The 25294-nt window shown below is 40.4% G+C and overlaps 1 protein-coding gene across 3 annotated transcripts in view; it reads right to left on the bottom strand.

Moving 5' to 3' along the window:
- Positions 1 to 3539: 3539 nt before the first annotated feature.
- LOC131120080 (alpha-1A adrenergic receptor-like) overlaps positions 3540 to 25294 on the bottom strand; it is a 202188-nt gene continuing 180433 nt past the window's right edge. For 2 of the 3 annotated variants that reach the window (XM_078794184.1, XM_078794186.1), the window contains 2 exons: positions 9727 to 10931; positions 3540 to 5422 (listed from right to left, as the gene is read on the bottom strand). In XM_078794184.1, the coding sequence (XP_078650310.1) occupies positions 4989 to 5422; positions 9727 to 10624 (1332 nt within the window). In that variant the 5' untranslated portion in view covers positions 10625 to 10931 and the 3' untranslated portion in view covers positions 3540 to 4988. Of the gene's footprint in view, positions 5423 to 9726; positions 10932 to 19751; positions 19883 to 25294 lie in introns of those variants that run through there. The other variant, XM_078794185.1, reaches the window with a different exon arrangement.

The following is a 25294-nucleotide window of genomic DNA, read 5'->3' as shown; positions in this document are numbered from 1 at the left end:
AAGTCGGAAAAGGGATATCGAAGAAGTGATTCAATTTTGGGAGTGATCCAGATCAACGTCTTTCTTTAACATTGTGAGATAAGACGATTGTTATGGACACATGCAAACAGCCCGTCTGGTCCTAATTTTTCTGACAATTTATGAATCCGCCATCATTACATCATCCACAGCCAACAGTTTACCAATTAACCGACAAGTCATTACTTCTTATAGTTAACTTCTAATTACTTCTTCTTTAATGGATAAATCCATTTTCATTCATTCATTCATTTTCTACCGCTTATACTACATTGTTCATATTTGATGTCATCTATTTATTCTCCACATTATTATTTATTATTTATTATTATACGGAAGCCAGGCAATGACATTTTGTTGGCAATTTCACGGCTGTGTTATTGTGCAATGACAATAAAGGAAGTCTATCTATCTATCTATCTATCTATCCATCCATCCATCTAGGGGTGCTGGAGCCTATCCCAGCTGTCTTCGGGCAAGAGGCGGGGTACACCCTGGACTGGTAGCCAGCCAATCACAGGGCTAAATCCATTTTTAGTTTTGAAGTATTTCACAAAAAATGCTGGCAAAATGAATTTTTTTAAATTTCTTATTTTAAATGATGTCCTGTTATCTACATGTACGATTGTTTATTTATTATGGAGGTCTGATATTAGCTTTTTTTTTAACTGACAACCAAAATGCCAATATTGCGTCCAACTTCTGATACCGATATGTGTAACATGTGGCTCAATGAACATGATCGGGAAAAAATACGATACTGATATCAACAAACACCACATTTTTTTTTCTGATATCGAGCCGATAATTATTGGTACAGATATTATCGGACATCCCTAATAATTGTGTATATATTTCACATTCATTCCCACTATTTCAATCAAATGTTAGCCTGCTTAGTCTGTTGAATCATGACGTGACCCTTCAGAATATAACATATGATGGCTTGCTACAAAGTACAAATCCAAAAGTATAAACTGAATGTTGGAAGCTCTTATTTCCTGTGACTTAAACAAATGATTTGTCCTTGACAAATTCCTTCATCACATCCTGCACTTGCTGGATAAGCCTGCACAGGAACATGTGGTTGAAGAAAGAAAGAGAAGCAATGTGCTTTGTTCCAAAAGGAATGACATTTTCCTCATTTGAATTTACAAAGGAAGGTTGCACTGCAGTGTAAACGAGCTGGGCTCCGACATTGCCGGTTTAATTCACTTGCACTTCATTTGAAAAACATCAGGGTAGGGCTTTGCAAATACTCTATGTGAGTTGTACCATTTTGATTCAGAAATGTAGATTCTAACTAATAAGGCAGTAGAGGGGATTTTATGAAGTTGACAAAATAATTGAAATAATATGTTCAAATATAATAAATATTACCATATTATAGCATTATTCATTCATTCATTTTCAACCGCTTGTCCTCACGAGGGTCGCAGGCGTGCTGGAGCCTATCCCAGCTGTCTACGGGCGAGAAGCGGGGTACACCCTGGACTGGTGGCCAGCCAATCACAGGGCACATATAGACAAACAACCATTCACACTCACATTCATACCTATGGATAATTTATCATTATTATTTAATATGAATTTATAGGTACATTTTATTTAAAAATAACGTAATGACTGCTTCACTCACTGCTCGCCTCCCCTATGGGGATATTCATGTTGTACTTAATCAGTATTAAATGTCACTAAGGTCAGAGTACAGTGGAACCTTGGTTAGCAAATACTATACTGATATATTTTCCCAGTAAAAAGTAATGCAAATCCAATTAATCCATTCCAGAAAGCCAATAAAGATAACACAAAACATATTTTTATAGATTTACAATTCTAATTTTATATCCATCCAAGGTTTCCATTCTAAAACAATGAAAACATTAACATTTTGGAGTCAACCACTGACGACATCATCGTCTGAACAAGACACACTAACACTAACAAATGACGGAATTGACATTTTAAAAGTTCAATTTTTTTCTGACTCAGTAAATAGATGTGTATCATGTAAATAAATAACAATAATAATAATGATAATACATTTAATTTGTAAGAACCTTTCTAAAAACCCAGGGACACTGCACATTGCAGAGATAAAGCAACTAAGGATAAAAACAGAGTGGTTAGCATAGGTTCGAATCTCCACTTGGGCATCTCTGTGTGGAGTTTGCATGTTGGGTTTTCTCCGGGTACTCCGGCTTCCTCCCACATTCCAAAAACATGCTAGGTTAATTGGTGACTCCAAATTGTCCATAGGTATGAATGTGAGTGTGAATGGTTGTTTGTCTATATGTGCCCTGTGACGACCAGTCCGGGGTGTACCCCGCCTCATGATAGGTAATGAAAGATTTATATATACAATTATATATTTTACATACTTGCATAAAAACCCTGTGAGGAAGAACATGTCATTAAACAAGAAATGAAGAAATGAGGGAAGCAAAGTGGAGATGTTGGCTGTGATTCAGCTGGTGCACAAGGATGCTCTGTAGCTCCGTTGTCATGGTCACCTTGATATAGTAGTCCATGTCTTCAGAACAGTTCCCCTTGTTTGACACTCTTGAACTTGGGAAAGAGGCAAAAAGTCACACAGAGCCAGGTCAGTTGAGGTCCCTGCCACGGCTATCGCATCTTCCCGAGCACTGAACAAAGCAAACGCCGCAGGATATCTTTGTCGACGTACTGGTTCATCGTTTGGTGCTGTGGCAAGAACACACTGTGGACGATACCCCTCGCGTGGAAGAATGAAATCAACCTCACAGTCCTGGACCTTTTCTGACACACCTTGTATATGCATGAATGCAACAAATTACTATACCTGATGAAATAGTGTAATGCAATATTCTATTCACACATAGCAGTAGGCCTTCATTGGCTTTATATGAAATGAACACAGAAGAGAGTGAGCATCTTCTCAGCTATTAAGCCTCTTTGTGCCAACACATGCAAACTCCACACAGAGATGCCCAAGTGGAGGATTCAAACTCAGGTCTTCCCGATCTCCTGACTTTGTGGCCACAATGACACAATAATGACATGACACAATGCTCTTTGAATGATGATCTTGCGGCTTGAAAGTTGTAAGGTTCGACCCCAGGATGCAGAGATTAGGACCCCAAATGCAGGTAAAAATGTATTTATTGTCGCTATGCAGCAGGATGGCGCACTAGCAACACAAACTCAAACCAAAGACAATGAACCGACAACGAAGGGAGCGTGCACCTGAACTAAATAGCAATCACAAATTGAAAACAGGTGCGTGAGAAAATGGAAAGGAACGGAAAACAGAACAGAGCAACAGAGGAAGTGAATACAAAATAAGGGCACGAACGAGGAACAGAGAAAAAGACGAAAACTAAGAAAGCTGTCACGAGGGGGTGAAGCCTGATCGTGACACTTGATAATTGTTTTTTTTAAGTCAAAATTATTGACTATCGGTTGATAATCAATAGCACAATTTGTTATCGTGACAGGCCTACATAGCAGTCATTGTTAGTTTCTTAATTAACATCCATTCAGTAACCATGTTTGCTTGTTGATGCTACTTTTCTGACCTATAAATGTTGTTAGAATGTTGTATTATCGTGTTAAACTATGCCAAATAATGAGGTTTACACATTTAGAAGTGAGCCCTGAAAGAAGTTTGGGATGGTGTTGAACGGTCGGTTTCTGAGAGTTTATTCTAACACTACTCACTATGCACATGCTGAGTAGGACCAATCACAGCGGAGTGGCGTGCCCGATGGAATAAATTAAAACCAACTTTTTTTTTGAAAAATCCAAGGAAATACAGCTGGAATAGGTGCAGGTTCTGGAAGATGTAGAAAGTTTCCTGTATGGGTTATTTTGTGTAGCTGCTCTATAGAAGTCCACCACTCAATACAAGGGGCCGAAAATGAGCATGATAGGTCCCCTTAAAGTACTCATTGAAAGACTGAAAATATCTATACTGTTAATTCCCCGAGATCACTAAATACTACCTTACTTCAGTTTTGTGTCCAGAAATGAAGCCTGAATACTAACTATGCTTTCAGGGTCTTTGTAATAAAACATCAGTGATGTTGAAATGAGTCACACCATGGAAGCAATTGCTCGTCAATGCTATTATATGTTACTTTTTGAGAGGCATACACTACTCACCTACCATTTAACAATTAACAGTGGGTTGCTACAGAGAACAATAATGAAGCATTTTGTGCTTTTTATTTCTTTGCGGATTCTTATTACATTATGACACATCGTTCTGCCCATTCCATTCCAGTTGGCATGCAACAGTGACGAACTCATTGTACTGCCGTGTAACTCGTCGCAGCCTTTAGGAATTTGCAAGGATTAAAAGGTTCAGAACAGTGGGACAACATGCAGCCACTTCCTAATCAATAAAGTATTATTTTCTTTTAAAGGGGACCTATGATGCTTTTTCCACTTTTCTGACCTATAAATGTAGTTAGAATATTGTATTCTCATGTTAAAACATGCCAAAGTTTTAAATAATGAGGTTTTTGTATTTGGAAGTGAGCCCCCAAAAGCCTCAAAACGCTTGGTTTCAATAGGCGTAGTAAAACTGCCCCTTTTGTGATGTCACAGAGGGGTGGACTTCCTTATATGGTTCATAGTTAGGAAGCACTTTGACCAATCACAGTGAAGTGGGGACGTGAAATTAAAACAGACCGTTTTGGCGGGAAGCACAAATCAAAGGAAATAGGTGCAGAGTCTGTAAAATCCCAAAACTTTTCTGTGCAGGTTATTGTGTGTAACTGATCTATAGGAGACCACAACTCAATACAAAGGGTTGAAAAATGAGCACAATAGGTCCCCTTTAAAGGGGTGGAACTTTATTGGTTACATTTCATAAATCTGGAGTCCGAAATGACCAATCTACCACCTGAGCCATGCCGCCTCCTAAAGGGGATCTTCTGTCGTACATTGCAAGGTAGTTGTGTACGCGTTCCAAAAAAATACCCCAGTCAAACTGCCTCCCCAGTAACATTAAGAGAAAGCCGTAAAACCTTTGCTGAGCAGTTCTCTGGTACCGGACTTGGACCAGCTGAGAAACACCATGACCTCAGTAGACTCTTCCTTTGGATTGCTGGACTTACATCATCTGTTGCAGAGGACAAAGACAGTACCCCACAGCAACCCCACGAAGAACCACCCTGTGGGCTTGACAAATCAGAGGTATTAGACTCTGGTCCTGGACTGGTGGAGTGAGTGGTGGTCTGAGGTCCTTGGTGTTTGGTACTCCTCAGACAGCGGCCATGGAGCACATTGTGAAAGGCTTTCTTGAACTCCTGGCTGAAGCATGGGTAGATGATGGGGTTAATGCAGCTGTTGAAGTAGCCCAGCCAGAAGGTTATCTTAAACACGGTCTCAGGAGGCTTGCAGGATGGGAAGATTGATCCTAGAACATAAATCAACCAATGAGTGAACCCCAGTACTTAAACCGTGTTTCCAACAAGCAAGATCATTCACTTTTTGTCAATTTTTGTATGTTTTTTTGTGGAGGTGCAAATGGATTTCTGAAGATCATGATTCACAGTTCTTTATTTTTGATTCCAAACTACTGTACCAGCAGAATAGAAATCCCATTGCGTTGCATTCAACAGCCAGATGTGGCTCTTTTGATGTATTCTGCATTTAAATCCATCCATCCATATTCTATTGCAATGTGGGTAGCAAGAGCCAATACCAGCTGTCCTTCCCCCCCAAATATGATATGGCTTTCACAGCAATATGTTTTAAAACCTGGCTTTCATGACCCTTGATATAATGGAATTCTGGTATCAAGGTATCACCGTTTTGCCTGAAAGCAAAACGCAACCCTGACAAAGTTTGACTGATCCAAACTGTACCATTGCCAACCAAACTGGGCTGTACTGCTTAATGCAAACCTTGGACATTGCCAGTTTAATTCACTTGCACTTCATTTGAAAAACATCAGGGTAGGGCTTTGCAAATACTTTATATGAATTGTACCATTTTGGTTCTGAAATGTAGATTCTAACTAATAAGGCAGTAGAGGGGATTTTATGAAGTTCACAAAATAATTGAAATAATATTATGTTCAAATATAATCAATATTACCATATTATAGCATTATTCATTCATTCATTTTCAACCGCTTGTCCTCACGAGGGTCGCGGGGGGTGCTGGAGCCTATCACAGCAGTCTTCGGGCGAGAGGCGGGGTACACCCTGGACTGGTTGCCAGCCAATCACAGTGCACATATAGACAAACAACCATTCACACTCACCATTCATACCTATGGATAATTTATCATTATTATTTCATGTGAATTTATAGGTACATTTTATTTAAAAATAACGTAATGACTGCTTCACTCACTGCTCGCCTACCCTATGGGGATATTCATGTTGTACTTGATCGGTATTAAATGTCACTAAGGTGAGAGTCGGTATAACGAGTACAGTGGAACCTTGGTTAGCAAATACTAAACTGATATATTTTTTCAGTAAAAAGTAATGCAAATCCAATTAATTCATTCCAGAAAGCCAAAAACACAAAACATATTTTTATAGATTTACAATTCTAGTAGTATGTAGTAGTAGTATAAAATTGTATAAATAGTATAATATAATAGTATATATTCATTAATTCATTTTCTACCGCTTTTTCCTCACGAGGGTCGCAGGGGTGCTGGAGCCTATCCCAGCTGTCTTCGGGCGAGAGGCGGGGTACACCCTGGACTGGTCGCCAGCCAATCACAGGGCACATATAGACAAACAACCATTCACACTCACATTCATACCTATGGACAATTTGGAGTCACCAATTAACCTAGCATGTTTTTGGAATGTGGGAGGAAACCCGAGTACCCGGAGAAAACCCACGCATGCACAGGGAGAATCGAACCCTGGTCCTCCTTGCTGTGAGGCCTGCGCGCTTAACCACTAGACCGCCGTGCCGCCCTAATAGTATGTATAATAGTATAAATAGTATAAAATAGTGATTTAGTAGTGCGGATGGTAGTATTTGTGCCCTAAACTACAGATATGTGGTACCAATCTATCACATCTTATACACAATTTCTAAATTCAACTTTACTATAGGTGCTTATGAATTCCCATCATTAGCACAATTATTTGTATGAAAAAATTGCCTTTTCACCCAATGTTGTTCCCATCATTCTCCTCATATGAGATCTGCCAGTGAGCATCTGCAATGACAGGCGGGTGGCACAAACAAAAAAACGTCTCCCTGTGGTGTGTTTAGGAACCCTAAACCCAAACTTCAGCAGTTTGTCAAACTGTCATATTGGGAATCCTGAGCTATCATTGCCTCGGAGCTGAGAACAAGTGCTACGCTTTGAGCCGTGAAGGTCTGTCTCAATTGGAATGCATAACCTTTTTTTTTTCTGTGATGACATGGCTGCCTTGAGAGGCTACCCTGTGACAGAGGATGCCTATGAGCATTACAGCCCATTAAACCTCATGCTTGTTATCTGTAATAGCTTTCATAGGAAAGAAGGCTCATTCAATTTCATCTCGCAATAGAGGCCCATCCTGCTCCAATATGCTCTTTTATTTGGTTAGTTGGTTGCTTGTGATTGAATTCCATGATGTGTCTTCTTGGAAACTCCAGAGGTAAAGTGGTGGCACGCTGGGGAACGTATTGCCTGATGTTGTCCCCATATGACCAATTATTATGCAAAAACCTTTAGGCATCAACAGTTTTCGCGACTACTGTGCCTACACCAGAATTGGTGTTGTATGAAATGCTTTTAATGGCACGGTGGTCGAGTGGTTAGCGCACAGACCTCACAACTAGGAGACCAGGGTTTGATTCCACCCTCTGCCATCTTTGTGTGGAGTTTGCATGTTCTCCCCGTGCATGCGTGGGTTTTCTCCGGGTACTCCGGTTTCCTCCCACATTCCAAAAACATGCCAGGTTAGGTATGAATGTGAGTGTGAATGGTTGTTTGTCTATATGTGCCCTGTGATTGGCTGGCGGTCAGTACAGGGTGTACAGCTGGAATAGGCTCCAGCACCCCCTTGTGAGGAAAAAGCGGTAGAATGAATGAATGAAATGCTTTTACTACACAATACAGTTAGAATTTTACTACAGTATGTGTCCTTATTTTCCCCCCTGCACAGTACGAGGCCTCTGGGAAGACCCAGTACACATTTCAGAGACCATGTCTCTCAGCAGGCGTGGCAACGCCTCGGGATCCACCGATAGGAGCTAGACAAAGTGGCTGGGGAGAGGCAAGTCTGGGCTTGGACTTGAACGTGACGTGGATGGATCATTCTTAACATCATCTGATTGATTAATTAAATAATGCAGCACGGGGTTAACACAATATCCTCAGCTGTGCCACTACTGCAGTAGAAATTCTATAATTAACTCTCTGTAGCTTTTAACATAAATTATGACATGGTTATAAAAGTGCTGCGGAATCAAAGCAACTACTCAGCTTGCTTATCAGATTTATCTCAGTGATAAGGGGGAAAATTCAAATGAAACTTTAGTTAAGATCGTAATGACAAAATGCAATAACACGGAGCTAATCCTGGTGTTAACAGTCATGTTCATACTCATGCATTATTCTTAAGAAGTCACACTATGTATTGGATGAATTGTTTTTGCAATAAGGAAACTGCCGGCCGGTCTAGTGTTTAGCGCGCAGACCTCATAGCTAGGAGATCAGGGTTCAATTCCACCCTCGGCCATCTCTGTGTGGAGTTTGCATGTTCTCCCCGTGCATGCGTGGGTTTTCTCCGGGTACTCCGGTTTCCTCCCACATTCCAAAAACATGCTCGGTTAATTAAGGTATGAATGTGAGTTTGAATGGTTGTTTGTCTATACGTGCCCTGTGATTGGCTGGCCACCAGTCCAGGGTGTACACCGCCTCACGCCTGAAGACAGATGGGAAAGGCTCCAGCACCCCCGACCCTGGTGAGGAAAAGCGGTAGAAAATGAATGAATGAATGAATCAAGCTGCCGGCATAGCTAAGAGTCTGACCCTTAACCAGAAAGCCACATGCTCAATTCTTTGTTCTTTTCTTATTTTGGTATTTGGTAGATGGTAGCATCAGGTGGGCAAAAGACTGGAGCCTATCCCAGCTGCCTTTTGGGCAAGAGGCGGGGTACACCCTGGACTGGTCACCAGCCAATCACAGGGCACAAATAGACAAACAACCATTCACACTCACATTCATACCTATGGACAATTTGGAGTCGCCAATTAACCTAGCATGTACCCGGAGTACCCGGGAAAAAAAACATGCACACACAGGGAGAACATGCAAACTCCACACAGAAATGCCCGAGGGTGGAATCGAACTTGAGACTTTGTATTACAAATACATTTACATACTCTACACTGCTGTGTCCTTCCACTGACACTTAGTGTAAACATCACTGTAAGATGGTAATACATGTCCAAGGTTTTGACACTAGGACCTCAAAAATGCACAGAACAGCCTTGATGATTCTGAATATTTATACAAACACTAAGGCAATACAGTGAGATGCATCTTAAAACATGCATGTTAGGTTGATTGGAGACTCTGAGGTGTGTCAATAATGTCCTATGATTGACTGGTCAGCTGGGATCGGCTCCATGTCATTCACCACACTAATAAAAAGAAGCGGTATAGAAAATGGATGTATGGATGCATGGGATACTTTATAATTGAATATAATTGGAGCTACATTATGAGTTAGTATTGGCTAGTAACCTACCAATTGGTAAGACCAGGAAAAAAGGAAGCCAACACAGAATGAAGCACCCGACAACAACGCCAAGGGTCTTGGCTGCTTTCTCTTCTTTTGGCAATTTGAGCATCTTGGACAGAGTGTTGGTGATATGTTTGGACCTCCCAGTGCCGTTGTCCTCTTCATGCTTGCCTGTGTGGGCAGTGTTTCCTCTGTGCACCCTTAGCATCACCCCCTCGGTCTCAACTCCAGCTCCATCACTTCCTCTCTTGAGGGTTTCTGTCTCTCTCTTTGCCACGCTATACACGCGACAGTACATGGACAAGATGATGGCCAACGGGATGTAGAAAGATCCTAATGCTGAGAACAAGGCATAGCCGGGCTCCTCTGTGATACGGCACACTGTTTCATCTTCAGGATCAGGCTCCTTCCAGCCAAACAGAGGCCCCACAGATATGGCTGCGGAGACTCCCCAGAGAGCAGCCACTGCAGCCAGGCCTCGTCTGCCAGTAGCGATGGAAGGGTAGCGCAAAGGATAGCTAACGGCCAGGTAGCGGTCGATTGAGATCACACACAGACTGAGGATTGACGCGGTGCAGCAGAGGACGTCCAGTGCCGCCCAGACATTGCAGAAAGGCCGCCCGAACACCCATCTCCCGAGCGCTTCTGATGCGGCGGAGAAAGGCAGGACCGCGGAGCTGAGCAGTAGATCGGCTGCAGCCAGGTTGGCGATGAAGTAATGCGTCACAGAGCGCCAGTGGTGATGGCAAAGCACTGAAAGGATGACCAGGATGTTGCCAAGAACACCGAATACCATGAAGACCACCAGCACCATTCCCAGAAATACCACTTTCACAATGTTCACTTCTGGATTGATGGTGGAGCTGCAATTGGGACAGCTCTCTTCCGCAAACAAAACATTCATGCTCTCCCCAAACGTTGACTATATCGTCACATTTCTTCATACTTCAAACATATGTGACCACCTGCTCATCAAATATTTCATCTTGTCCCACTAATTAATTTGTGGATCAAGCAGCTTTCATCACAATGCGCATCCAGGTTTTTTTTTGGGCAGAATGTCATATTTACAACAAACTCAGCCATGGCTTGTCATCATCCTTCCAGTGGGGCACAATAGAAATGACAAATATTCATACTTTACGAGGCAATCTCTGGTGGGTTTTGTGTCTTTTGTTCATCCATGGTGACAGACGCTAGAGTCAAGAGACCTGTTCAAACAACAGAACAGAAAAAAATAATTACAAGTCGCAACACTCACTTCATGAGCCAACAATTTCACAGTTTTAATTAAATTCACACTGAAATGCTTGAAAACAAATGACCATTACTGAGAGCTGCAGGCTGACCTGGACCCGATGAGATGTATTCAGTTATACATTCACTGGAGAGACATTTGTTGTATAAAAATTTGGGCCATTGAATGATTATAAATTTTTAATCAGATTAATCACTGTTTTAAAAATAATCAATCATATATATACTATATATATATATATATATATATATATATGATTGATATGCATATTACCCGGACAGAAACCTATGCAGGAGGAAACCTACGCACTCACAGGAAAAACATGCAAACTCCACACAGAGATGGCCAAACTGGGAATCAAACCCAGGTCTCCTAGCTGTGTAGCCTGCTCGCTAACCACTTAGCGCAGCCCTCTTAATCATTCATTCATTTTCTACCACTTAGCCTCACGAGGGTCGCAGGCGTGCTGGAGCCTATACCAGTTGTCTTCGGGGAAAAGGCGGGGTACACCCTGGACTGGTGGCCAGCCAATCACAGGGCACATATAGACAAACAACCATTCACACTCACATTCATACCAATTAACCTAACATGCATGTTTTAGGAATGTGGGAGGAGATAACTGCATGCACGGGGAGAACATGAAAACTCCGCACAGAGATGGCCGTGTTTGGAATCGAACTTGGGTCTCCTAGCTGTGTGGCCTGCGCGCTAACCACTTTCTACCGCTTTTTCCTCACGAGGGTCGCGGGGGTGCTGGAGCTTATCCCAGCTGTCTTCGGGCGAGAAGCGGGGTACACCCCGGACTGGTCGCCAGCCAATCACAGGGCACATATGGACAAACAACCATTCACACTCACATTCATACCTATGGACAATTTGGAGTCGCCAATTAACCTAACATGCATGTTTTAGAAATGTGGGAGGAGATAACCGCAAGCACGGGGAGAACATGCAAACTCAGCACAGAGATGGCAGAGTGTGGAATCGAACTTGGGTCGCCTAGCTGTGTGGCCTGCGCGCTAACCACTTTCTATCGTGCAGCACTCTAATAATCCATGTATACATAATTCTCTTTAATAGAAGCAGAACATTTGAATCACACTTTATAACACGTGTTATTATTATTATTAAGATGTTGCGTTCACAGACATTGCACAATTTAAGTTAAGTTGACTTGTTTTCAGTGATGTTAGATCTGTCCTTGGTCCTTCCTTTTTTCGACAATTTCGACACACACACACACACACATATATATAATAATATTTTATTAATATTGTGACTTTAAACACATAGTGTTATCATTTGCATAGTTCTCCGCTTCTCTCATCAGATAGTAGAGTAAATATGAAATAGTGTTCATATCATGGCCCATTGAATAACTGCTGGGTGCCCCAGCTGCAGAACAACAGGGGGCTGCAGTATTGCAATAAATTCACTTGTTTTACATTCGTAAGACAATATGAACAGATTTTTATTAAGAGATGAAAAATATAATTAGAAGAACAGTGAGCGTGTGCTTAGCCATGTCGGCATTTACAATAACAGCAACAGAGATTGTTAATGACCTTTTCATGACTTGCTTGCTACACAATATATAGCACAATATAATAGCATTCTATTGGCAATTTTGTAGGGACCATAAATGCTTTGGTGGTGAAGGGAATTATCCAAAAGCTATACAGTATAGGTATATATTAGCGTAGACAGTGTAATTTCACCGTTGCAAAACAGCAGCAATAATTCCAACTAAAAATTCTTACATGTTTTCTGAGGAAAACCCAAAGTGGAGACAGTGACCAACTTTCTAATTGCATTGTGTACGTGAGTGAGACATGGATCCTCTCTGTGCAGCCTGCAGAATGTCTGTCTAGGGAGGGGAGCGGTCACTGCGTATGATTGGCCCATCACTGTGTGAAGAGTGAATACATAACTATACAGATGCAGTATCTAGCTCATACCTATTAAATATCATATGAAATCAGAAGAATCAACATTAAGTAGGGGTTTCATAAGACGAGACGGTACACGAGATTGAGTCTACGAGACCAGATTTTAGAATTACTTTTAAAAAATACTAGAAAAAAATATCTAACTGTATACCAGAGTGAACTGTCTGTTTGGAGGAAACCAGACATGCATACACATGGCAATATATTGAGACCGGAAAAATGAGGTTGTATTATCTTGCAATATAGTCTTCAATCAATGCATTATTTGTTTGACATTTCGGCTCAGTGGTTGCATTTCCCTACAATTTCAAAAAGGCCATTGCAATTTCTTGTTAATGTAATCAGCCCACTGACCAAGTGATTACCTGTCAATAGAAATCCTTAAGAGATCAACAGGGAGGGATAAACGGCACCACTAATGCAATGATGATCCAAGGCGGGGACATATAGTCGGACCCCACCACCAAGCATGCAGGCAATATAAAGACAGATGAGAGGATGAGATCATTTTTTTTTAAAGAGCAGACACACAGCTGCACAATGTGATTGCTTCTTTGACCGTCTTATGTCTGCGGGCAGAGCACTAACTCCAGCAGAAGATGACAGGTTGAGAATTGAACCTCGAGGAGGCCACTATATTACATGAGCAGAAGCTTTGGCCACCGATAGGCCCACTATGCGCCACTCTCCCCGTACGTGTTGAGAGATGTGGGATGTCACAGAGGGAGATAAACGGCGGCGAGGCAAAACGAATGAGAGCTGTAGAGATAAAGCCTTGGGATGGGAGAGTCATGCTTGTCACATGTTTGTGCAGGATCAAAGGCTTTCGCTCAGTGAACATCCCACCACGCGGCGGAACAAATTCACCCACATAAACACTCGATGCTGGGATTTCCGTCTTCATAGCCAGAGGGCGAAGACAGGCGGTGAACAGATATTTTGTATTGTTTCTGCAGAAGATCTAAAATCAAGAAGCTTTGGAATAATGGGATTTCACAGTATGCAGAAGTGCCAGCAAACAGATATTTACAGTCTGTAAAAAAAGTTGATTTCCCCTCTCCACCTTTATTTGAAATCTATGAAAAGTATAAACCGTATCGGCCTGAAGTAACACAGTGAGCAAAATGGTTTTACAGCTTTGAATCTTACATGTAATGGCAGCGCAATCTGTCTGCATAGCTGTTAACACATTTATATCTCTCCCAAGACGAGCAATTAAGCAAGTCTGGGTCACTTAAAGGGGAACGATTTTCCACTTTTCTGACCTATAAATGTTATTAGAATTTTGTCTTATTGTGTTAAATGATGCCAAAGTATCAGATAATGATGGTTACGCATTTGGAAGTGAGCCCTTAAGTTTGGGATGACTCTGAACGCAGGTGTCTTCCTTATATGGGCGTGCCCAGGTATAAGCCTCCATCACACTGCACTGTTTTGTTGAAGATTTCACCGTGTTAGCACTGAACAGTTTTTAAAGAGGCAAGTGGTCGGAGTTGCACATTCCAAGGGACAGTTTTGTGAACATGGCTGAAGCTATACGACTATATGAAGCTGGACTATCTGCAAAACTGTTGCTTGGTCATGTTGAAGACTACTTACAGCAAGCTGTAAGTAACAATTTATCAGTGTCCCAACTGTGTTTATATAGCGGTTGTCTGTGTAGCTTTATAAAGTGTGCACATATGGAGCATCTTACGAGTTCACCGATGTTTGTAGTTGCCTTTTTTTCATCATGATTGGTGGTTCTACCCTTCCCTCATAATGCTGTGTCAAGATTGTTTGCCCTTAGTAAACGCAGAATGTTACCACTCTTTGAGTTCATACACAGTAAGTCAGGGGTCTCCAACCAGTAGCTCATGAGCTACAAGTCCTAACCACTTTTCAGGTATCTCTCCAAAGTGTTTATTCAATTTTTTTTAATCAACTTCTTTTCAGACAAAATCAGCAAGTTCGCTTCGGCAGTAGTCCGGAAGTCCTTGGGAGCACTTAGGGGTGGGGTCAATCACAACAAAGTGGGCGTGCCTGGAGGCAATAAATTAAAACAGGCTATTTTGGAAATCCAAGGAAATATAGTTGGGATAGGTGCAGATTCTGGAAGCTCTCTGTGTAGGTTATCATGTGTAGCCGCTCTACAGGAGTCCACAACTCAATACAAAGGGCCGAAAATGAGCATAATAAGTCCCCTTTAAGACCCAAGATAGTTTTGTCACAGAAAATGTAAACCCTTGAAATCGCAGTTACCATGTGTAATAATAAAAGTCCAGTGTTCATGAACATAAAATTAGGTAATCCAATATACCCTCAAACCTCGCGCAAAAAAATACCTTTTTTGTGTTGCTGACTCACTGTCTGGCTGTTTTTATTCAGTGCAACTGCTAAATAACCTACCATGGGGGCAAAGAAAGTTACAAGTGCCTGCAATTTGGTAACGAAAGGGAGAAACAATATTGAATTCAATTTTGAATTCAGGATGTATGGGAAGTAATTCACATCTTGTCATTTACAATTATTTCTCATTGATTTTTGCATGTAAGTCTATAGTTTTTTTTGTTAATATTCTTTTAGATATTTGGATTCACATTGTTTCTTATGAGGCACATTTAGATTCTTTTGGAAGGAATTAATAATGAAAACCGAGTCACCACAGTATCTGTTCAAGTGTATTAAAAATTGAGCATTATCTTTGTAAAGGCATATGTTTTTGACTCAGTTCTTGTATTTGATCTCATGAGATTGTACCTCATGATGATGAATTATCCAGAGAGTATGTCTTAAGAACAGCCAGAAAACTGTCCCAACCAATAATGTGCAACTGACTCTCCCCTGAGAAGTAATTATTGACCCGTAGTGGGGAGAAAAATAATCACAACAAGTACTTTGAATAGTGACCTTTGCCCCCCTTGAAATTAAACCAATATTGAGCATAATAAAGCTTTTGTACATGTGCAAATCATTCTTACGGTAGCTCTTAATCTAAAAACAAGAATGCAATGGGTGTATTTTGAAGCTTATTTTGCACTGAACGGGAAGTCACTGTATGCACGTTTCCAATGCTGTCTCACTTTAAACAGGAACATTTCCGACAAAATATAAACTAAAATGAGGCTGCTATCTCAAATGTGTCTCCTGAGCTGTAGAAGAGCAAACTTTGAGCAGTAAAACTTTTCCTCTGGGTAGCGATAATGAGGTCATTAGACAATATTACAACTAGGGATGTCAGATATTGGCTTTTTTGCTGATATTGTCCAACTCTCAATTTCTGAATCCGATGTCAACCCATACCAACATGTGTAACATGCATGTAATTGTACAGTTGTTTTGTTGGCTAATAATAATAAACCCATCTCTGAGTAGATAATTAATGTATTGCATTTTTATACAAGAATACATTTGTGTCTCTGGTGCCTTCATTTATGTTATCTTTGGAAATATTTACATTATAGTTCGTTGGTAGTTGGTAGTGTGTTATATAGTTATTAGGTTGCTGTGTGATAATTTTTTTTAACCTCTTTCTTTAAAAACACAGAGATATAAGACTGGTAGGTGGAATGTTAACCCCGCCCACAATTTGTATGCCGCTGTTATTACACTGCTTGCATTATAACTTGTGAGCGGCACATGATTAACTACACTGTGCAGCAATTTAAGCAATGTTTTGTGACGTTGGCGTTAAAAACTAAATATCGGCTTGCATTATAGGGATAATACTTGATATCGAACTGGCGGATATTATCGGACATCCCTAATTACAACAAATGTTGACATGAAAGGAACACATTTTTAATAGTCTGGTGTCAGCAGGACACTTTAGCAGGTTCCACTTTTTAATAACTTCCAATAATATATTCATGTGACAATTTGTCATCACCAATTGAAGAATCTATGAGTCATATTCCAATTCTGTGAGCTCATTGTGACCTTTCTCCTCCATCTAGTATAAAGTGAGAATTACATGACGAAATTCCCTTGAGCCAGGAGAATAAGACTGTTATGTCGTAAACTTAATTTCTCTGGCCATTGCAAGACTCTGGTACATGTTTTTCCATTTCAGGTTTCAAAAATGCTCACATTTAATAGCAGGGATGGTTTATTCCATTACAATAGCATAGATCAGGGAATAAAACTTAACAGTTGCTTTAATGTGGTGGAGTGCCAAGGTGCTCATTTACAGCAAATATCATAGTGCATTTCATTTTTATATCTGACTACAGTGTTGCCAAAGTTGTCATTTGGATCAGTACCAAATTATCCTCTTTCATACATACGCACGTCTTACATATACAGAATTTTATAAGGATTCATACATTGTATCAATACGACACATATATTCAAGGATGTGAGGGCCACTTATACAATATCTGCTCAGCCAGGGGTGCTCACACTTTTTCCGCCTGTGAGCTACTTTAAAAAATTCCTTTTTACAGACCAGAGTTGGCTAGTTTTTTCATACCTGACAGTTTCGACTGTTCACTTGCAGTCCAAGAAGATTGTAAGTGAACAGTCAGAACTGTCAGGTATGAAAAAGTAGACTAAACTAATGTATTAATGATAGACCAAATGAACCTCATTGGATTACTTTGAAAATGACCAAGTCACAAAGCTCTATCTTTGACTATGAATATAGAAAATATCTTTATAAATATGGCTGCGCAGGCCGCACAACTAGGAGTTTCCTCCAAAAACATGCTAGGTTAATTGGCGACTCCAAATTGTCCATCGGTATGAATGTGAGTGTGAATGGTTGTTTGTCTATATGTGCCCTGTGATTGGCTCGCGACCAGTCCAGGGTGTACCCCGCCTCTTGCACTAAGACAGCTGGGATAGGCTCCAGCATACCTGTGACCCTCGTGAGGATAAGCAGTAGAAAATGGATGGATGAATGAATGATCTAACACCAGGCTCAATAATTCGCAATACAGGTTACTATTGCAGCTGTACAGAGCACAACTCTGCTCTTATGTCACTTCCCATACTAAACCCACTGAGTTCCCACAGCAACACACATGAGCGGAAGTACTTGTATGTCGCACAACTGGGCTCGTGCCATTACATTCCAGTGGATTCCAATATACGGATTGTTTGCGACATTTGTTTCCACTTGCATCAAGCAATCGGTGCGATAAAGATTTTAAACATTTTGTCGCCAAACAAAATTTTTGCCACTGTTACGGGCCACCACGAGCCAGTTCGGATGCAGTTTGAGCCACTGCACGCCACTAGGCATCTTATTGGTGACAATAGGTGCGACAGCAAATTGCATTGGCGCGAACTGGCATCTGGCTGGCATAATTCGGCGCCACAGCGAGCCACTACGCACCAATCACATAATCTTTGGCGCAAACTGGCACCAACTGGCATCGGCCCGGTGGACTCCTAGCATAAAAAGGCTTACTTTCTGTTACTATTTTGTATATATATTGTGTAATAGTGTAAAAAAATATTCAATTTCACTTATCATGGTTGGTTCTGAAATGGAAATGGTTCACGCACACACACACACTATTGGGAAACTGATAATATCTATTTATTTATCTCTACTGCACAGACTGAACCAGTAACATGAAACAAAATGGAGAGCAGTGAAGCATACAATCGTATTCAAATTGCATTCTGAGTATGACAGATTCAGACATGTTGGCAGGTCTGCACTAATATTAAAACTCCTATTTGCTTCTCCAATTGTTTCTAATTCATGTGAGTTTGTCTGACCCGTCGGACCTTTGCTGTGAAAACAATTGTATTCACGGACCTTACTCGATTTTAATTTTAGACACCTGGTCTATAATAATTCATTCATTTTCGTTTTAGAATATGGGTCAATGTGAAAAAAAATGTGCCCCCAAGCCATATTTTGGATAGCCCCTGGGCTAATTGATCAGTTTATCAGTTTCCAGTTTCCACTCTCATATCTTATATATTACATAATTTATACATTAATACAAGTTGTCTTTCATTTTTATTACTCAAAGTTACACTCTTTCATATAGCTTTAGGCTGATCATCAATTCTTTTGGCCGTTTTTCTCATTAGCGACTCAAAAAGAACTAATGCCACCTTTCAAAATGAAATATTATGACAGAGTTGCACTGCACTGCAACTTTTCCAGGTCCATTGAAATTCAGAATTCATTTCATGTACCCGACCACACACACACACACACACACACAAACACATACACATACACACAGACAAGTAAACTGTGATGAATGGCTTTACATTTCAGGTCCATTGCTAAAATGCTCTTCTCTCCAGGGGGAGAAGCCCTTGCCTGAAGTCACAATTCAATTCCTCCATGATTATAATCGTTAGGTTTTATCAACCTTGAAGGTTTACTGCATTCTGTCCTTTTCTGCAGCGCAATGCGTACTGTCTTAAACTGTGACTGGCCTCAAAAGATGTCCCACAATGGCACTTAAATGTTAAATAAGCTTTTACAGTGCAAGAGGATTGACCTTAAACAACCCATATACCCCATATAACCTGCATAGTTACATATAATATAGATTTTACATTATAATGACACAGTTTGAGTTCAAAATTTATAATGAAGATGAAAATGGAAACACGTCTAATGATGCATTATGAAGGCAATATTGGAATTGCCTTTATTACTTAAACATTGTACAAAACACTGAAGATCAGTGTATGAAGAAGAGAAGAGAAGAGAAGAGTAAAGCCAAAACAGCAAGCAGCTGTGCTAACTGGGGGTCCATCACACATCCTCCACTTGAGACCAATCCGAATATTGATAATGTGAAGTCACTAAGCCAGGGAAGTCAGCTATGGGATGGATGGAGGGGGAAAGGAAAAAGAAGTCTTACCTTCCTCAGGCTGCACACGCCTCCCTGCAGCAACTTTAAAGCATGAAAATCGTTCTACATCCTCCTGTCCGTCACAGAGAGGACGGAGGAGAAGTCAAGTGTTTCCATGCTGCAAATTCTGCTGGTTCCTCTGATCAGAGAACCCTGCGGACCAGCCCACCTGACCTACTAAGCACCACCCCTTGCCTGCATGCCTCCTTCTTGTAGGTACCTTTTACCGTATATGATATACCTATTTACTAACATGCTCATCTCCTGTATATTTGATAATGAAATCATAATCAGCCCACAAGGGTTGCATCAGTCTAGTGGTCTTGAAAGACCTTGTCAATACTTGAATACTCAAATGCACAATAGCAATGCATCAAAAAGGTATTGTATATTACAAGTTATACACTGTACAGGTCAGTTGTCTTAATATATGACAAAATATAACAAATGACAAATACTATGTTTAGTGTTTACAAATACAAATGACCCACAGGACCCACTGCTCGTTGAGAAGAGCAATATGTGCTTCCATGTTAGAGTCCATAAGTATCCAAGAAGATCAGAAAAAGTCGTTGGATTTGGCAACGCGGATCCCTCCGCCCATGTTTTCATATTCTCGGGCAGACCGGGTGCAGTATGAGTTGCATGACAATTCAATATTACGATGCCATCTATTGTACAGAGTTGGAGTGACAAGCTGAATTCAAAAACCAATCCCATTACAGTATATTATGTTATGTTACATTATGTGTTTATGAGGGTGAACAGGTAGTGCCAGGTCTCGTGGTAAATGAATTAATGTTAATGGAACACTGGGTGGCGCCATGAAAAGGTGCTCATGACTCTTGAGGAGGAGAAAAAATGGCAGCCACTTTGGAAAACAGCAATCCAGTTTGTAAGTGAGCGAGAGTCAAATGCCAAATCTTACCACCCTTTTGCCCAACCATAGGGGGAAAGGAGGGTAGGCGTGGCTGTTCCCGGTCAAGGTCGGCTGCTCAGAGAATGCTCATAGTCGTTAGAGTGACAGGGAAGGAGAGGAAGGCAGCAGTGCACAGGATGGGGGGGAGGTAGTAGATCGACCTTCTTTTCTGGTTATGCAGCATGAAACAGTAGTTATGCTGGAAGGCAGGAAGAGGAAACAGGAAGTGACCTGGCCACCAATGCCGGGTCACGATCAGTAACACCCAGTGAACAATGGGTCCCGCCTTACGACATAAACTCTCCCTTCCCAAGGCTACATTCACGAAAAAGAAACATCTTTGGAAGTATCTGGAATCTAGTCAATTCGGAATATTATTGTAATTAACAGACATAACGGGATTGTATAGAAACTTTGTTTTAGTTACTGTAACATTCAGACAGAGTAAAGTGGAAAATAGGTGAATAGAAGTTGGAATGGTTCGAACCTTTCATGTGGTTCCTCTCAGATTCATAATTGCTTGTTTTTCACCCACAAACAGCTCTCTGGTTTTCATGTTGTTTTCACCTCTAAATATAGCATTCACAGGCGAAACCTGCCCTCAACAATCTTAAACTGAATGTAGACTTTCAGTGCAATTTATTGATTGGATAAGTAATGCCATAGCACACACACGTGTTCTTTTAAGTTGTGTACCTGAAAATCCGTCTATTTTTTTCGGCTTATCCAGGTCCAGGGTCATCAGTCTGAAATTTCCCGGTCCCCAAACACCTCATCCAGTTCCACCCGTTTCCGACTGAGAACCATAAAAGCTGAAATGTTGCTTATGGTCTCATATTCAGCTAACATAAATGTTTCCATTCAACAGCAATCGGCCCCACTGTTCCAATACTACTGGAGGTCACTCGATTTACTGAATACACATCAGAATAATGGCTCCTCAAAGAAAGAAGCAGTGAATAAATGCTTCCTATGCATTTGTTTCATCCTTGGGTGAGTCATAAACATAATCAATACTTTTTCACAACAGCCTCCAAGCTTTTTAAAATATTGATCTCTACCAAACGGTTGCGATGTCACTCAGTAGTTAAAATAACCCTCAGCTAATCAGGACACATTCGGCCATTTATACAGTTTGAAAAATCCCCAATGGGAATACAGTTGTTCCTTGTTTATTGGTTCTAGACTCAATCGTAAATAATTGAAGGATTCCTTCTTTATAAATGGAATATTTTTGTGTTTAGATCATAAAAAACCTGTTTATTACTTTCTAAATATGTGTTTTAGCAGACCCCTTTACCTTAATCTTGTCTATAGGATCACTGCAGGGATACAAGTGACGGCCCTTTAAGTATAGCATTCTACCAAAGTTAGACAGTTTATGTATTCTAAACTAAAGAAATGGTTTTAAACAGAGCAGAGAAGTGAGGGACGACGATATAACCAGGATACCAACCCAACAAATCCACATACGCTACCAGTTCCTTATTTTAGCTTATTCTATTTTCTTAACTGAAGAGTACCACTTAGTCAAAACAAATGTCTCCTTTGATTCACAACCCGCACCTTCCTACATCTCATTTACTCTGTGATGATTTCCGAAATCAATTATTTTAATTTGAAGACCCTTCCCTCTTCATCTCAGAACCTCATTAGCGCCACATTGTGCTTCAGGCCTCATCATATAACTCATGTTCTCACATTTGCTGACTTAAGACATTGAGGTGATTGCATTTTGGGAAATCCGACTTCCTGCTTTTCTCTGCCGGGGGAATACAAGCACAGGCGACTTCAAAATCCATTTGGCGGAGTAAAATGCATTTTGCTCTTATCAGCTTCAGTTGCTTACATTTTCAATTATTCATGGTGCGGTAAAAGCACACACTGGTGAGATTAGGCTTCTTAATTGTTTAACTAGTTTGCTGCTGAGCATTAGCTTAGCTTCATGACAATCAAAGGCTAAACAAAAACTCAACTAAAATAATAACGCTGCCTTCGTGCTTCATTGGTTAAGCGCATTAAATGAATGAATATCTCCTTTGTTTATGTACTTTTTACCTTACATACATTAAGAAAGTAAGGTTTGAAAACTCTAAATTGCATTGTAAAAATGATCTCAATCCTTTCACGGTATACCCTGCCTTCCACTAAGGCTCCTACTCTCTGCGACCCCAACATAAACGCTATATATAATGGATGGATGGACTTACTTTAGCAGTGCATGTCTCTAACTACTCCCAGGCCATTTCTGTAGGTCACCTTCCAAATGCTCAGTGCAGAAAGCCGAAACGAGAGGTATTACTGCGTGAGTACTTACTGCATGCCAGAAGGAGATAAAATGTGAATATGTGAAAGCGACTGCTTGTGCCAGCAGGGAATTATTACTCACCTCTGCAAGTATCACACTACATTCCATTTAATGTACCTCAAGACCTAGTATTAAGTGCTTGTGCAATTAACTGTTTCTGCCTTAGTTTGTGGCCTACAAATGTCATGTACGACAAATTTGGGTGTAAATATTTGATATTATGAGCTGTGTGCAATGGGACCTAACAGCTAGGAGACCTGATGGGAACAACATTGGGTGAAAAGGCAATTTTGTCGTAGGAATAATTGTGCTAATGATGGGAATTCATAAGCACCTATAGTAAAGTTGAATTTAGAAATTGTGTGTAAGATGTGATAGATGGGAACCACATATATGTAGTTTAGGGCACAAATACTACCATCCGCACTACTAAATCACTATTTTATACTATTTATACTATTATATATACTATTAGGTGCAGCACGGCGGACGAGTGGTTAGCGCACAGACCTCACAGCTAGGAGGACCAGGGTTCGATTCCACCCTCGGCCATCTCTGTGTGGAGTTTGCATATTCTCCCCGTGCATGCGTGGGTTTCTCCGGGTACTCCGGTTTCCTCCCACATTCCAAAAACATGCTAGGTTAATTGGCGACTCCAAATTGTCCATAGGTATGAATGTGAGTGTGAATGGTTGTTTGTCTATATGTGCCCTGTGATTGGCTGGCGGCCAGTCCAGGGTGTACAAAGACAGCTGGGATAGGCTCCAGCACCCCCGCGACCCTTGTGACGAAAAAGTGGTAGAAAATGATGTTGTTCTGGTTCATCCAGCAAATAATAATAAAAATAAATATACATTTTATTTGTATAGCGCTTTTCAAAATACTCAAAGACACTTTACAGAAGAATGGAGTTGAATCAAAGCAAGTAAACAGAGTAGAAGACACACCAAAATACAACATTCATTCGTTAATACACAGTTAAAACATGAGAAAAAGCGAGGTGGGGCACAGCAGCCAGATATAAAAAGTTAGACATTAAAAACAGATTTAAAGAGGTGGGTTTTTAGTTGTTTTTGTTTTTTAGCAAAGGATTAACTATCTGTGTGTTTTTTCATAGGATTCTTTGTGGGTTACTTTTGCCAACCCATTCAAAAAGATGAACTCTATCATGTAAGAGGCAAGTATACTGAGACCTCCACTTACAGTACTTCTCTGAGCCCCTTTCAGCAAGCAACACAAACTGCTTTTGCTTTTTCTTTGGCTTTTTGTGGCATACATGCAATGATCATCTTATCATCTCGTGTTAGGATAGTTCGGGCATGCGAGGGACAAATGTATTGGTAACATGCCAGTGTTCTTCTGATATATTTTGTTTTTAAAAAATATATAGTTTGGAGCCCAAGAGGGACAGCTGCTTTAATAGTAGGGTGGTAGCTCTAAAAAACAAATTGTCTGCAGTTAATAAAGGTTTAATGAAGGTAGCGGTTTATAACCAGATTACATTTGAAATCATGAGGTTCATTCTTCAACCCAGGGAACTCAAGCTGCTGCCAGCAGCTGGTTGGGGGAGATAACATTCGTGAGGCGGCTCACCCACTGTAAATATTAAAATTATATTCCATAGATACATGTGTTTATCAGTCTGATAAAATAACATGGACAGGAACGTCACACCTGTGTGTTTTAATTTCAGGTTTGGTGTTTACTGACAAGATGCCATCATTTTTTTTTAAATAGAATTTTCAGCATGTGTGTAATGTCTGTTTATGACTTTATTTTAACGGTATTTTCACATCTTTTCAGTATGTCAAATATTGCTACTACTGACCTTATGTGGATTACAGTTTATGTTTTTATACAAACAATGTACATTTTTAGGTGTAAGAGATAAGAGTATAGTATATGCAAACAGAAGAATCCGAATAAAAAATATGCATAAATAGGGAAAATACACACACAATTAATATGTGAAATTATGCCGTTTTATTAAATTTACCCCACTAAAAACATAATAAATAAGCCATGAATTATTGCAGTTCTTTTTTGTCTGAGAGGCATCTGATTTGTAATGTAAAAGCTATATTCTATTTGCTCTCCAATGAACTTGAAGTCCAATTTGGTCTGGAGTATACAATATGAGTCTGAAAACGTCTCTCTACAGATATGACAGGCAATCCACTTTTAGCACACTCAAACACTATCATTTGGCTTCTTTCCTTTGTAGTGAATACAATTGGCTTTTTGCTAACCCCCTATTGGAATTGTGGCAATATAAGAAAAATGGGCAAGACCAAATTAGGTTTCCTGGAACAACATTACATTGGA

Source organism: Doryrhamphus excisus, linkage group LG10 (assembly GCF_037039965.1).
Source record: "Doryrhamphus excisus strain RoL-2023G ecotype Guam linkage group LG10, RoL_Dexc_Guam_v1.1, whole genome shotgun sequence".
Classification (NCBI taxonomy): domain Eukaryota; kingdom Metazoa; phylum Chordata; class Actinopteri; order Syngnathiformes; family Syngnathidae; genus Doryrhamphus; species Doryrhamphus excisus.
Note: the sequence above shows the minus strand (reverse complement) of the source record. Positions and strands in the feature narration are given on the sequence as shown.